The 13933-nt window shown below is 44.8% G+C and overlaps 2 protein-coding genes across 2 annotated transcripts in view; one reads left to right on the forward strand and one right to left on the reverse strand.

The window, feature by feature from the left end:
* Positions 1 to 2011, reverse strand: part of LOC134095261 (leucine-rich repeat-containing protein 49) — a 54070-nt gene extending 52059 nt beyond the window's left edge. The window contains exons 1-4 of the mRNA XM_062548712.1: positions 1785 to 2011; positions 1412 to 1480; positions 1177 to 1252; positions 745 to 975 (exon numbers count right to left, since the gene is read on the reverse strand). Coding sequence (XP_062404696.1) covers positions 745 to 975; positions 1177 to 1252; positions 1412 to 1480; positions 1785 to 1838 — 430 coding nt within the window. The 5' untranslated portion in view covers positions 1839 to 2011. The remainder of the gene's footprint in view (positions 1 to 744; positions 976 to 1176; positions 1253 to 1411; positions 1481 to 1784) is intronic.
* Positions 2012 to 6394: 4383 nt separating this feature from the next.
* Positions 6395 to 11490, forward strand: larp6a (La ribonucleoprotein 6, translational regulator a). Its single transcript, XM_062548617.1, has 3 exons — positions 6395 to 7142; positions 8569 to 8767; positions 9344 to 11490. The coding sequence occupies exons 1-3, from the start codon at positions 6421 to 6423 to the stop codon at positions 10490 to 10492; spliced, it is 2070 nt and encodes a 689-aa protein (XP_062404601.1). The 5' UTR covers positions 6395 to 6420; the 3' UTR covers positions 10493 to 11490.
* Positions 11491 to 13933: the final 2443 nt, after the last annotated feature.

Below are 13933 nucleotides of genomic sequence, written 5' to 3' on the forward strand. Positions count from 1 at the left end.
TGAGTGACACTGCAGATGTGCTCCACCATTATGTTCCCTGCTGAGCCAGAGATTATTGCTGATATAGATATCCAATTCACTATCAATGCCATAAAACTCAAATACTACTCAAAATAGAATTATTCACTCATGCAATCCACCATCACTAAATGCAAAGATCTCTGCCATTGTCAATGCATGCCCAAAATGCTTGATACTGCACTGTGCAATGCTGTCATGGCCATTTTAGCTGTTCTTTAACTAACTGGGCACCATGTAAGTGCTAAATGGGGTTATATTGGCGCCAAGGGGCATAAATAGATGCTTTTTGGATGATTTGTTTGCTTTTTAGATGTTATATGAGGCAACTTTTTTGAGCAATGTTGCAGGGGAAGTTCTCAAGAAACTTGAGGTTGGTGTGAGAGAGGCTGTGAATTGCGAGTGTGTGCAACCTTCACGTTACTCATTTTGGATTGAATCATCTTCCTCTATCTCATTATTCTGATTATAACAAGTCTGGGCAATTACTAAATCAGCACAGGTTACATTCATTATTTTTGCACTTTCATGATGTCAACACATCACCAAAAGTATTGGCCAATAAAATACAAATGTCAAAATACAATTTTGTATTTGAAATAGGTATTTTAAATATGTATCAAAAACACTGTCCATCCCTGCTACACGATACCTTAAGTTTATGCACAAGACACTTTGCACATTGCCTGAGAGCATTTTGCCCGTCATCTCTATCAGGACCCTTACCTGAAGCCTGATGGTGTGAAAGAGGGTTGTGTGAGTGTGAGTGTGAAGCCCCAGCACTGCGAGTGTGGCGCCGGGGCTTAGCTCGGACAGACTGGACATCCCATGTGGGATGACCAGGGCCTGAGGCTCGAGGGGCGGGCAGATGGCGCTCAGGACTCCTCTGCTCATTGACAAATGCCAGCAGAGGCGCATGCAGAGGCCTCTTGCCAGCCTGGGCAAGATGGCGGAGGTCTGAAGTGCAGCATATAGAATGGAGGGATCATAATGGAGAGGTAGACAGAGAAAACGTTAAGTAAACTGAAAGTAAACTAAAATGATACATCATGAGTGGAAGTGTGAATAATAATGTATGACACTGACACATGGTTAACAATTTTACAAATGCATATTATTACAGAATGTGACTGGGAATACCTGTTGCTGGTAGCATACCTAATCTGGTTGGTGTTTTCTTCAGTGAATCCATGCACATATTTTTGGTTAGTTCATGGCATGCTTGAAAATCAAACTGTGGAGGCAAAGTTGTCTGAGTGTGAGCAATATGTGTGCCATTACATTTTGGGGGTTCGTGCCTTCAGTGCCTTTGTGCCAGGAAAAATGTAGAGGTTTATCAAAAATAGAGAGAGGAAAAAAAGTACTCTTTGATGTGTGCAGTCAGCATACTCACTGTTTTTTGAACATCTCTCTCAGGTATCAGGGATTTCACTGCAGCAAGGTGCAATTTATAGCTATTAACCTATTAAAGAATATAGAGAGGGGGGTTAGAGCAATAAAGTTAGAGCAACAGCCTACGATGTCTTTCTCATTTGTATTCACCACCTCTCTCCACTCAGCTGAAGGGCGAGTTCAGCTGTCACTAGTCTTTCACTTTCCAAAGAAGCAGGCTAATAACATAATTAGATACTGTAACGTTAAGCATTTAAGAGACTGTAACATTGAATTATATTTAATAAACATACGTTAGCAAAAACAAGGCGGAACTTATTTCTGTTTATTTTAACGGGGTCCTGTTTAGTAATGTGGAAGCTGAGTCATCTTACCGTGGGCATGAAGAACGGTCCTCCGTTGTTGGTCTGATGTTTGTGTGAGCGCATGCTGACACTAATCTCGAATCCAGTGCAGATGTGGATTCTCTCACTTTAGTGTACTTACTATCACTTCATTCGCATTACATTTCTGTTTCGCTAATCATTACGGCGACAAAAGTGCAGTGGTAAGTTTTCTTTTCTTTTTTTTTTTTTTAAATGGAAGTGTCTGTGAAGCAGGCGATGCCGATCCTAGATAGACAGAACAAGCGTGCCAGACTTCCTTAGCAACGACAACACGTTCCACTGGTTACGCCAGTATCCGGTCTATTTTAGGGGTCCAAGCAGTAAACTGCGACAAGCCATTTCTTTGAACAGATTATTCTTTCATTTTTCTTCTGTAAAACAAGTGATTGGGCTGCAAAAACTATTTATGTTCAGGTTCTAAGCATTAATGGTCCAGGCAATGATCATAGACTCCGGTTCTGGCACAAAAGTGTACCTCAACAGGACAGAGGGTGTTAGGCCACATAGGCTACAGAGCCAGAGAATACAAACATCAAGCTGTAGATACCCCAAACAACTAATCATTTTTCAGTAACCAATATTTACCTGAATAGATGATCTACATGACACTTGGTAAATTCATCATGCAACATAGTGCAGGTCTACCAAATGAGAAATATGGCTCTAAGATTACACTTATTCAGTAGACCTAGGCCTATAATATCCACAATCCTAGACTGTCATGGAATGCATAGAAACAGGCTAATAACAGATGTCTGTGGAACAACAAGTTTAAACACCTGTTTCATTTATCCCAACCAAGACTACCCCCATATTCCAAGTAAGCTAAATGCATAAATGTATTTATTTTGTGAAGGTGACACATGGGAAAGCAGTTTCAGAAAGATGTGAATAGGCCTAGTTGGAGGGGATACAGTTTTGCCATATTAACCTATGGAGACTAGTTAGATAGATAGATAGATAGATAGATAGATAAATAGATACTTTATTGATCCCCAAGGGGAAATTCAAGGTCCCACAATGTAAACAGGAAAATACAAAGCAAATCAACAAATCAACATGACTAAAGGAGCAGTAAAATACTATAGGCCCTCGGCCTACATAAAGATGTGCATGAATGTAGCCTACTGAGGATTGGTACTGTGATCCAGTATGAGGTGTGTGTCAAGTTGGTAGTGCAAATAAGTCCAACAGTGCAACAGTGCAAGATTAAATTCTAGTGACCAGCAATAAATATGTACAGTACAAAAAAGTAAGCATAGTAATAACAGTAGTAGTATAAATATATCGACAATTAAAATAAACATAACATAGTAAGAGTTATAGCAGCAGTGCAAGGATAGTTGGTGTGGGTCGTGAGGGGTACTTACTGTATTTGGAGTGCAATTTTTGCATAGAAACATGATGAAATGGGAACTTGTACACTTTTGGCTATGAAATAGGAAGAATTATCCACAGTGCTTAATATTTTCATGCTTGATGTTGATGGCAAGAACTTTTTAACAGACATAGCCTACACTAAGACATATAGCTAGCCCAGCAGCAATCTAGGCCTGTAGTATATAAAAAATAATAATGATAATTTAAAAAAAAAAAATATATATATATATATATATATATATATATATACTATATATATATATATATATATATATATATATATATTTTTTTTTTTTTATTATTATTTTTTTTTTAAAGGAGCATTCATGATAATTTGTTTACAGCTTGAACTGAATGTTCCAGAAGTGGTCTACTTGGACCCCAATAATTGCCGATTGTAGTTATATTTTAAGGTGGACTTGTGAGGAGCTTCTATTCAAGGCCTGTTTCAGGTTTTCACTGTTTACACATACATTTCCTTTAGTGAGAACATCAGCTGGTATGCAGCATAAACTGCTCATTACTATTTTACAAGGGAAAAACATGATCGAAAGTGAATGAATGCTTTTCACTAAGTGAAAATGATGACATTGCACCTGTGAAACCTGGACCATGTCACAAGAACTCAAGTGGTTTTGAAGTGCCGTTTTGTGATATTGTGGCCTAAGTGTTTATAATGGGACTACCCACTCTGTTGTGGTCCCTTTTTACTAAGGCTAGTTACCAATGAGCCAATGAGACTGTAGCTGTCGAGTTTTCTCCCTTTTTTCTCTTTCCACAACTTTCATGACATGCTCCAGAGGTCTATGTAGGTCACTTTTGGGACTGATGGTGCCTGAAAAATCAGGATATGATAATATACAACATAGGATATTATGAGAGTAATAGAATAATAAAGAAATGATAAAGGTCCGCACACTGATAGCAGCTCCCAGGTTTATTTAGCACAACGTTTCGGACCAAGGTCCTTCATCAAGGTACAACCTTGTAATAGAATAATACCAGCTTTTATCATTGTATGGCACAATATAGTAGAATATCAGTCCTTTCCAGTTACAGATGGTTCTTCCACCCCACCTCCTTGATAAGGCAGAGGGAGGGTATATAACCACCATCCTCGACTATGCCAGTGATAGTGGCTTGATACCAAGCAACAGCTGAGGAGGATATAAACAAAAAGCATACAAAGGGTCTGTTTTTTTTAATGTTGATTTGCATTTTGCATTTTGAACACTGCGTTTAGTTAGTGATCTAGCTTTCCTTGGGTTTCCAGGTGGGAGAATGGTGGTGGTTTCACACCTATTTGTTGTCCAATGTGAGTACATCTGCACGACAGCTTGTAAGGCTTGGCTACTGAAATCTGTCAATCAAGATAAGAAGCACCAGTACCTCAATCTCATCTACCACCTTCACATAAAAAGATCAAGCATTGTCTGACTGATAATTCATTCAGCATTCATTCATGTATTAATTCATTCTTAAATAGCCATATTATACTGAAATAAAAATGATATTAAAACTGTGAGTTTACATCATATTGTCCCCCTAACAAAATATGGCATTGTTCTTTACACATGCAGCATATAGTTAAAAGAGCAGGAGTTAAGTGGGTTATGTGTATCTGTGAGGCATTTCACATTGGCAGGTTACCACACACCACTGAGACACAGGGATCTGTGCTGTTTGTCTGTTGCCTTTGTATTCAGAGGGAGGCAGGGGGGGAGGTGATGGTGGGGGAAAGGGGGCTGGGCAAGTCAGCTCTCTCTTGGGTGCAATAATCTATAAATATCTTGCCTGAGTCAGAATGAGCCTGCAAGGTATAGCACAAATGTGGTCAGTCACTCACCAATCCACATACCCAGTAAGATCAACGGGTGAAAACCACTGAAAAGCTGACAGAGAAGAAAAGCGAAGAGCCGCAGAGCTTAGGAAAAGAGGCACTCCCTCGATGTGCTGGAGGGTGTCTGTGTGTGTTGCGCAACAGATTCTTAGTACAACTGCAGGAAAGTGGAGTAAAAACACTTGGTGCATGTGGAAAGACTTTCGCTCAAATCTCAAATCAAAAGTAAAAGGGTGGTTCTCCTCACTATTCAAATATAGACCTTCATGCTAGCATACTGTACATTGCCCACACACTAGGTAAACTTTGTTTTTGTCTAAAGTATTTTGACCTGGCACTACTATGTTACCCTTTTTCTTGTTCTCCTATGTCCTGATAACAAAGCTTTGAATATCAAGTGAATAAAATAAACTCACTTGACATTGTGGTGGCAAAATTTGAAGTGGTATTTTGAAGTGACTGACTGTACATGTTGATCCTGAGAGGTTTGTTTATGAAGTCGCTTTGTTGACTATTCTGTTCTGTCTGTAATTCACATTGTTTGGCAGTGGTTAGGCTAGTGTGAAAAATGACAAATGCTCCTCAAGCCTGACAATTATACATTCCTGTTTTCTTCTTTGAGATATGGATAAAGAGTAGCCCCTCTCTCTCTCACGCTCTCTGCATGTGTGTGTGTGTGTGTGTGTGTGTGTGTGTGTGTGTCTGTCTATTCTGTGCTCCCACTCTCTTGCCTTAAGTGCAGGGTCCTGTTTTGGTCTGCTCTTGCCTGTGAGATAATAAGACACTTCTGAGGCTTGCAGCAGCATTACCTCACAATGGGTGTCTGCGACTGGACCGAGTGAACCATCAATAACAGTGGCTGGGCAGGGCTGGGTGGTGCAAAGGCGTGAGTCAGTGCACCAGCTCAGCTACCTGCCGATGGGTGACAGACGTCACTGGCGTCACACACATGCACGCACACAGAGGGGGGAGGGAGGAGAGAGAGCACACACACACGCACACATAGGGAAAGAGAGAGAGAGAGTTGAACTGCAGGGAAACTGATTGACATCATCATAAATGCCAAAATGTGTCTCAAAACACTTTGTTCAGTGAAAAATATTGGATGCAGGAGAATGTTATGTAGTATTACAACTGCAGGTCTATCATGAAGGACATAAACTCGTCTCATGTCCTTTATTTTGGTCCTTCCTCGCAAGCAAATCTCCTCCGGTCTAAATGCCAAAGCCTATTATCCAATTTACAAGACTGGGGAAGTGGGTCGACGCTGTAGACGCCGCTGATTGGCCCACTTCCCCTAATTACACTATTGCTATCACCTGAATTTATGAATGTGTCACGATATATATAATGACGAAGTGGTATCAAACTCCCCAAATAAAACAGACAACAGGGACAAAGAATATGCACGCATTAATACACGCGTTTCTCCGCTGTCTTTCCTTCCTCTTGCCTCCCTCCTGGCTTCAGCTCGCATTTTGCTGGTGGGTTGGGGATGAGTGCGGAAAGATGCCATGGCCCAATCCGAGGGCGCGTTTCAAAAGGAAAAAGCCTCTTACATATCAGGAAGTAGCACCACAAGACGACTCCATCCCCTACGCTTCCCCTGCTCCTAGCTGTGTCTCGCTAGCTGCTAACAGCTCCGCGCCACCACCACAGGGCTCTCCGTGGGGTAGAATACGGGAGCTCTGGCAAGCTGTGGAGCGCATCTTCGGGGCTCCCTTCGCCATCCATCAGCGCTTGTGCCAAAAGCCTGAAGCTTTTTGCAACCCTTACCCCGTCGTTGCTTTCGATTCGAGCGCCAACTCCGTCAGCAGTCGGGGCGGCACTGCCTTTGCAACGGAGGCGGACGTACTGACAGGAGACACGTTCACCTCGGGCAGCATGAGTACGACCATGGAGCTCCTCGGCCAATCTGTATCAGACCTGGTCGGGCTGACAGTAAACGAAGAGGTGATAACGGTGGACCACCAGCCGGAGATGGGTACCCAAGTGACGATAACTGTTGCTATTCAGGCAGCAGAGGACGAGGAGTTGGAACCTGACGAGGAGGTATCTGTAAACCATTTGGATATTCACGGAGGAAGCGGTAGCGAAGACGAATTTGGACGACATGACAAATCAAGGTAGGTTATAGCTTAGAAGTAGTCGGTCATGGACTGTTTACAAAGTAACGTCAGTGTATTCTAACAATGTATCCGGTTTAGCCTACACAGATACACTGTCAGAGAGACCATTGATGTTACGCTACGATTGCGAGTCGTGATTACTGACTGCCTATCTAATGCCAGGTAGCGAATATGGATTCCTAAATGGTTAAAGTGCTGATAATATGCCACACTTGGATGTAGCTCTGGAAAGCCATTCAATTAATCCCTTCCCTTTGACGTAAACCTCGACTGTTTGCCAATCAGGTCAAGAATGGCACCTTCAGACCTGTTGATCCAATCCCATGTGTCATGCCATCGATTTCTGACACGTTCAAGCTTCTGCCCTTTGTTTTTTAAAGTGTATTTGGGAAGGTTATTTGGAAGGTTTTAAGCCTCCCTTCGTGCCCAGCACAACAGTTGCCACCTGATACAACAAATCAGGTTCGCGTGCCTCGCCGTCCAAATTGCTCGCGGTCAGATTCTCATACCAGTTTATTTGGGCTTCCAGCTTCCACACATGTCCGTGCTTAAGGATACTTTCTTGACAGCTGGCCGGCGTGGAATGAAGCACCAGTGCGAATAGCCTGGGGCTAATTGATTGCTTTTGTGTAGGAGGCATGGTGACTAATCCCCTTTGTATTATTTTAAAGGGCTTTCCCTCCTGACCGCAACACAATTGTTGATTATGCCACTCTGAGTCGTCTAGGGGTGCCGTGCACTTCAGCCGGTCGCTGTTCGCGCCGGGTAGCTATTAGAAAGCGAATGTAGGCAGCGGGAGGAGGCGATGACTCATACATTTAATTTCTTAGCAAGCCGTGTTTTGATCAGCGGGATAAAAATGTTAAGCCTCAACCATAGTCCTGTCTGATAGTTCTAAAGGTAGAAACAGTTGGAGAATATTAAATATGTGTATGTCTATCTGTCTCTCGCGCTTTCTTTCTTTCTTTCTCTCTGGGTTTAGCCTACTCTAGATTAAGAGGTCTTGGCTGCTTCACTAGTATTGGCTGGACAGTTTGTAGTGTTCAGATCCTGGCACAGAAAGCTGTTGATGGTCATGCAATGGTCAGGCAGGCTGACTGAGATGGAATTATAAATCCGAAAAGGCAACATGTTGCAGGGACTTGTTCCAAAATCGCCCCCCAGATCCCGCCCAGGCTTTTTGCGTTGTCATGTGTTGACATCGACACAGCCATTTAGGTCACCCTAATTTGGATTTTCTGTTCTCTCTTCAACACTCACTCGCCTACTCCTTTCTTTGTTTCTGACTGTCTTTGTCTGTATCTGACTCTTTCTCTTTGTTTTGTCTGGTGTTCTTGATTCTTTACTTTTGTTCGTTGCTCTCGCTATTTCTGTATTCCATTCCTTATGTCCGTTTCTCTATTCTACCCTTCTCCACGGTCAGTGGGGCCGGCACGAGTGGGGGTGAACTTGAGGAGGAGAGCTGGCAGCCCCCGGATCCAGAGCTTACACAGAAGCTGGTGGCCCAGATTGAGTATTACCTGTCAGATGAGAATCTGGAACACGATGCCTTCCTGCTCAAACATGTCAGGCGCAACAAGCTCGGCTTCGTCAGCGTCAAGCTGCTCACCTCCTTCAAAAAGGTACTTTCTCACACACGCACACACACATACATTACATAGGCTACACACACACCCACACACCACTCCATGCATATGGAATAGAATGCACTGATCCACGCAAGAGTGAAATAGAAAAATAAACCCTCATCCTTTTCAGTGAGTAATTTGGGCAACAGCGCTGTGACTGTATCAACATGGCACACTCTGGGCTTTCCAAGATGTACAATCCCCTAACTGATCGGAACAGCCGGCTAGAGGCTCCAGCATGATTACCCTGCTTACAGTTTAATAGCTCTGTTTCTGTTATTGCTGCCATAGCTCTTTTTTTTATCAAGCATTGTACTGAGGGGCACATGTAGGCATCAGCACAGACACTGATGTGTTGGGTTACAATAAATTGTGTACGTAATCGCATAGTATCTCTTTGACTAACACCGAAATCTACTATGACCTAATGAAAGTGTTAATCAGCTCATCAGCGTAACTTCCTCTTTTCAAACTTTCAGTCATGGGAGGAAGTTGCATCAGCCACATCCTTTTTTTTCTTGCGCTGCGCGCGCTGGTTTTCCTGCTCTCACCCGCCTTTTCTCCTCGCAGGTGAAGCATCTGACCCGGGACTGGAGAACCACGGCCTACGCCCTGCGCCAGTCCACGCTGCTGGAGCTGAACGACGAGGGGCGCAAGGTGCGCCGCAGGACCATGGTCCCCGTGTTCGCCAGCGAGTCCCTGCCCAGTCGCATGCTTCTGCTGAGCGAGCTCAACCGCTGGCCCGAGCTCGGCGTGGCACTGCAGGGAGGGGCGTTGGACGCCGGGGCCAACGGGGCCAATGGGGCCAACGGAGCCAACGGGGGTGGGTCGACACAGCAGGAACGCTTGATGGAGCTGCTGCTAAAGGCTTTCGGGACGTACGGGCCGATCGCGTCGGTGCGTGTGCTCAAGCCCGGGAAGGACTTGCCCGCGGACCTGAAGAAGCTGAGCGGGCGCTACCTGCAGCTGGGCAAGGAGGAGTGCGCCATCGTGGAGTTCGAGGAGGTGGAGGCGGCCGTGAAGGCCCACGAGGCGGTCGGGGGCGAGAAGGAGGGCGCCAGCCCGCTGGGCCTGAAGGTGGTGCTGATCGGCACCAAGCCGCCCAAGAAGAAGGTGTCCAAGGAGCGGCTGCAGCGGGAGGAGGGCAGCGTCGTGGGCATGGGCATGCGCAAGAGCCGCTCGCTCAACAGCCGCGTGCGGGAGCTGCAGTTCGGCGACGACTCGGCGTGCAGCTCCTCGGAGACGGAGAGCAACCCCACGTCGCCACGACTGGCCCGCAAGACGCGCTCTCTGAACAAGCTCAGCCCCACGTCCGGCGGCGGCGCCGGCTTCCAGAACAATCACCTGAGCCCGGCGGTGTCCCCCCGCTCCAGCCCTTGGTCCAGCCCGCGCGCCAGCCCCTGCTCACAGCGCAAAGGTGCCCACAAGTCTCCACTGGCCAGCGAGGGCCGGCTCAGCCCAGAGCCGGGCAGGCGCTGGGCCGACTACTCCTCGGACAGCAGCCTGACTCCCTCGGGAAGCCCCTGGGTGCAGCGGCGCAAGCAGGTGGCCTCTCAGGAGAGCAGCCCTGTGGGGAGCCCGATGCTGGGTCGAAAGATCCAGAATGCCGACGGCCTTCCTCCTGGGGTGGTACGCCTGCCTCGTGGACCTGATGGGACCCGAGGCTTTCACCCTCTTGCCATGAGCGACCGGGTAAAGACGGTCACCACGCAGACCTGATGCACCCAGGACCACCCTCCCAGGACCACCCTCCCCCTTCTCAGCCAGTTACAACTCTCCCGACCCCAAATCCTCGGCCAATCAATCCCTTTACCTAAACCCCAACCTCTTTCCCCTCCAAACACTGAAGTGGCCACCAAAAATTTAGTTTGAGTCGTTTTGAAGTCTGGTCTTTGTCTTTGTAATACTTTTTTATACACACTTTGGTTAATAACATGCATTGTGATCATTTATTTTGGATTTTTGTTTTTCAATATTCCAATTGATATTGTAAAAAAGTATTGTTAGAGAAGAAATTGATGGTAAAGTAATTTATATATGTAGAACTTACAAAGAAAGCTCCTCAGTATGAGATGCCACCTCCACAGGTGTCTGAAGTTCTAATTAGGGATGAACTTCAGAAGTGCTTTTCAGTTTTTTTTATTTCCTTTAAATCGCTGTCCTCTTGTGTATGCGTGTTAATGTATGTGTGAGTGTAGTGTTACACAAACGACAGTCTTTTGAATGTTGTCTATGTTTATGGTGTGGTTTAGGGGTGTGTGTTGTATGAAGTATCACCACAGCACTTCCTGTATTTTGTTTAAAAAAAAAAGGAAAAGTGGCAATTGCACTCATCTTATCTGTGGCCATAACCTTTCCCTTTTCCATACAGTTTCAATGATAATTGTTTGTGTTTGTTTTTTTATGTTTCTTTTAATTTAACGTTTTTAAGTTTAACTTATTATTTCCCCCTTTCCATTCTTTGCCTTTTGGAGAATGCTTTTTATTTTAGTGGTTACTCAGCCTATTGTTAATCAGACAGTCTGTCTTGGCAGGGGTCTCTTCCTTGGCTGGAGGTTTTGCTGCTTCCTGTTCATTTGTAGCATGTTGACTAAGGGATACGCAAAGGGACGTCCACAACATAGCAAACCTTCTCTCAAAACACTTGCCTTTACTCATGAACTGGGGCAATGTACAGCATTTATTTGCTATGATACAAATAAATCACCGAAATGGCATTTCAGTGGCTGGTGTTTTTTTTTTCCTTCAGGCTTTGTTCCGTGAACTACCTAGTTTGATGTGTTCCATTACATTTGGCATCATTCCCACCACAGCAAATCACTTTAACTACCAGGTCTGGGCATGACCAATGGGAATGGCACTAGGGACCACATGGATTTGTATCCCAAACACAGCTGCGACGGCCTGCCAATGTATATGCGCGTGAGCGCACGCACAGCCACGTCTCGAGCGTGTGAGCTTTGCTGGTGTGAATCTCTGCACAGATGGACGGCTCTCGAGCGACTGGCGGAGTGTGATTGGGGCACGTCGGAAACGGCACGGTGTGGAAATCGGCAGAAAGTAGAAAAGCGACACGCCACGCGAACGGGGTCGGAAACGAGGCGCCGGTATTTCTTCAGCTCCATTACATTCTAGGACACAATTAGTGAGCGCATGACATTCAGATGTTTCTTAGCAACCAGCCACATCTATGGAAACGCAACCCCTGCCGAGATGGGCCATGGAAATGTGCTGCAATTAGGCAGCGCTGAACCTGGGCACGGAACTCTTTGAAAAAGGGGTGCTGAGGAAGAGTAGGCCTGACTGAGGAGTTGAATACTGCCTCCATGCTAATTGTTTTTATGTAACACTAATTGAAGAACCCATTGTCCAGTCACTGCAGGTCTGCTCCCCTGCGCCCTGTATTCGCCATCTGCAATTCAAAATAATTACATTTTCCCCCAGACATACCATCTTTCTGAAAAGGCTTAGACTATGTGACGTTAGTCTTTAATGTGTTATTGAATCAGGGCCATGAATGGCTGGCTGTCATTAGTGTAAAATTACACATGATCATTCGTCTGAATGATTGGTGGTGCCTTTTCCTTATTTCCCCTCCAACAACTAGGCTACTCGCATGTAATGACCCATCATTACCAACCTCTCTCTACAGCGAGACAGATACTAACTTCATGTAAAATCTGATCTTAGCCTTCACTGGAACAGGCATCTACTATAGAGAGCCGAAGTCCCGCCCCTTCCGATTGCCTCCATGGGACCTATCTTTGGATTTTTTTTCAATGGCAGTCAATGGAGAAATATAAATTATTTTCTGGTCCCGATTGTCTTGTGCCTTGAATTACCCATATGATGTTTGTCAATTTTAATGACAATTTTTCATGTAAAGACATTTGAAAAGTATGTCGTAACTAGTGAATTACAACATTGTGAAAGATTGTGTTTCCAACGACTACAAACACATCAGTCGCGTTAGTGACGTTAGACCAATTCACAGCCACGGGCGCCAGCAACAGGTCTTATTTGAGCTTCCCCCTTGCCGATGAAAATATCATGAGTCAGAGGATTAAACACATCAGATAAGTTGTATTTCATTCATAGACTGTACAAACACTACTGTTAAGTGACTTAGCTGGCAGCAAGATGTAACCGTTAACTAGCATAATAGCTAGCTAACTAGCCAGCCTCTCGTTTGCTAGTTGGTGGCTCAGTTGGTGACGTGCATCGTTTGAGACGACAGATGTAGTCCACTGAACGGATTCGCACAAAACTTAGATAACTTTTAAAGTCTAATGAAAAACAGAACTTTATTAATGTGAAAAATTATCTTTTAAATTCCCACACATCATATGTGAAATGCACGGTCCAACTCGAACGGGACCTAAAAATAATTGTTATCTCTCCATTGACTCCCATGCATAAAAAATCGTAAAATAGGTCCCATAGACCGGAAGTAGAAGGGCGTGACTTCGGCTCTCTATGGAATCTCCACTTTACTAGAAACAAAATAGTTCACAGCATGGTGATGACTCATAAGGGGGCAGAGGTCACAGCTGGTTATCAGGAGGCCCACCACAGACTCCCACACCAATGCACGCGCACGCACACACACACACTCCAGTAAGAGAGCAGAGGCAGCCAGCTGGATCTCTGTCAACACCACACACATACGCACATACACTGCTGTTGTTGTTGTGTAGGAGGTTTTGTGTGAGGGGGAGTGAGTTTAAGCAAAGGCACCGATGGTAGGAGGCAAGGGCAATGTCGTGTATGGTGGTGTCTGACTACACTACGCAGTCTCATTTCCTCTGAGAAAAATCTGTCCCACCATTGATGACAGAGACTCATGCCTTGCTTGGCATTGTTACTCAACAGCAACAGGAAGGGAAAGTGAGAACCTTTAGTAAAAATTTGAATACTTCAATACGTCAATAGAGGGATGCAACACGCAAAGTCGTGGTGACTGTGAAAAATAGCACATTTGTATTTTTGCACAGCTTTAGGGGAGTGGTAGGGTGGAATGATCTTTTAGGCGACGCGTACACAGTAGTTATGGTAATACCTCAAGGTCAATAAACAATTGGAATTAATTAACCATTATGAGTAGATATACACCAGCGCTGGAGGGCACAGATAAATGTTTCAGTCTTTTTTCACTATCTT

The sequence above is a fragment of the Sardina pilchardus genome, chromosome 11 (assembly GCF_963854185.1).
Source record: "Sardina pilchardus chromosome 11, fSarPil1.1, whole genome shotgun sequence".
NCBI lineage: Eukaryota > Metazoa > Chordata > Actinopteri > Clupeiformes > Clupeidae > Sardina > Sardina pilchardus.

What these genes read in the sequence shown, in the direction of transcription:
- larp6a (XM_062548617.1), top strand. Translation starts at nt 6,421, where the DNA reads ATGCACGCATTAATACACGCGTTTCTCCGCTGTCTTTCCTTCCTCTTG. An exon ending in GGACGACATGACAAATCAAG is followed by an intron (nt 7,143 to 8,568) that starts GTAGGTTATAGC and finishes CTCCACGGTCAG; the next exon opens with TGGGGCCGGCACGAGTGGGG. An exon ending in TGCTCACCTCCTTCAAAAAG is followed by an intron (nt 8,768 to 9,343) that starts GTACTTTCTCAC and finishes TTCTCCTCGCAG; the next exon opens with GTGAAGCATCTGACCCGGGA.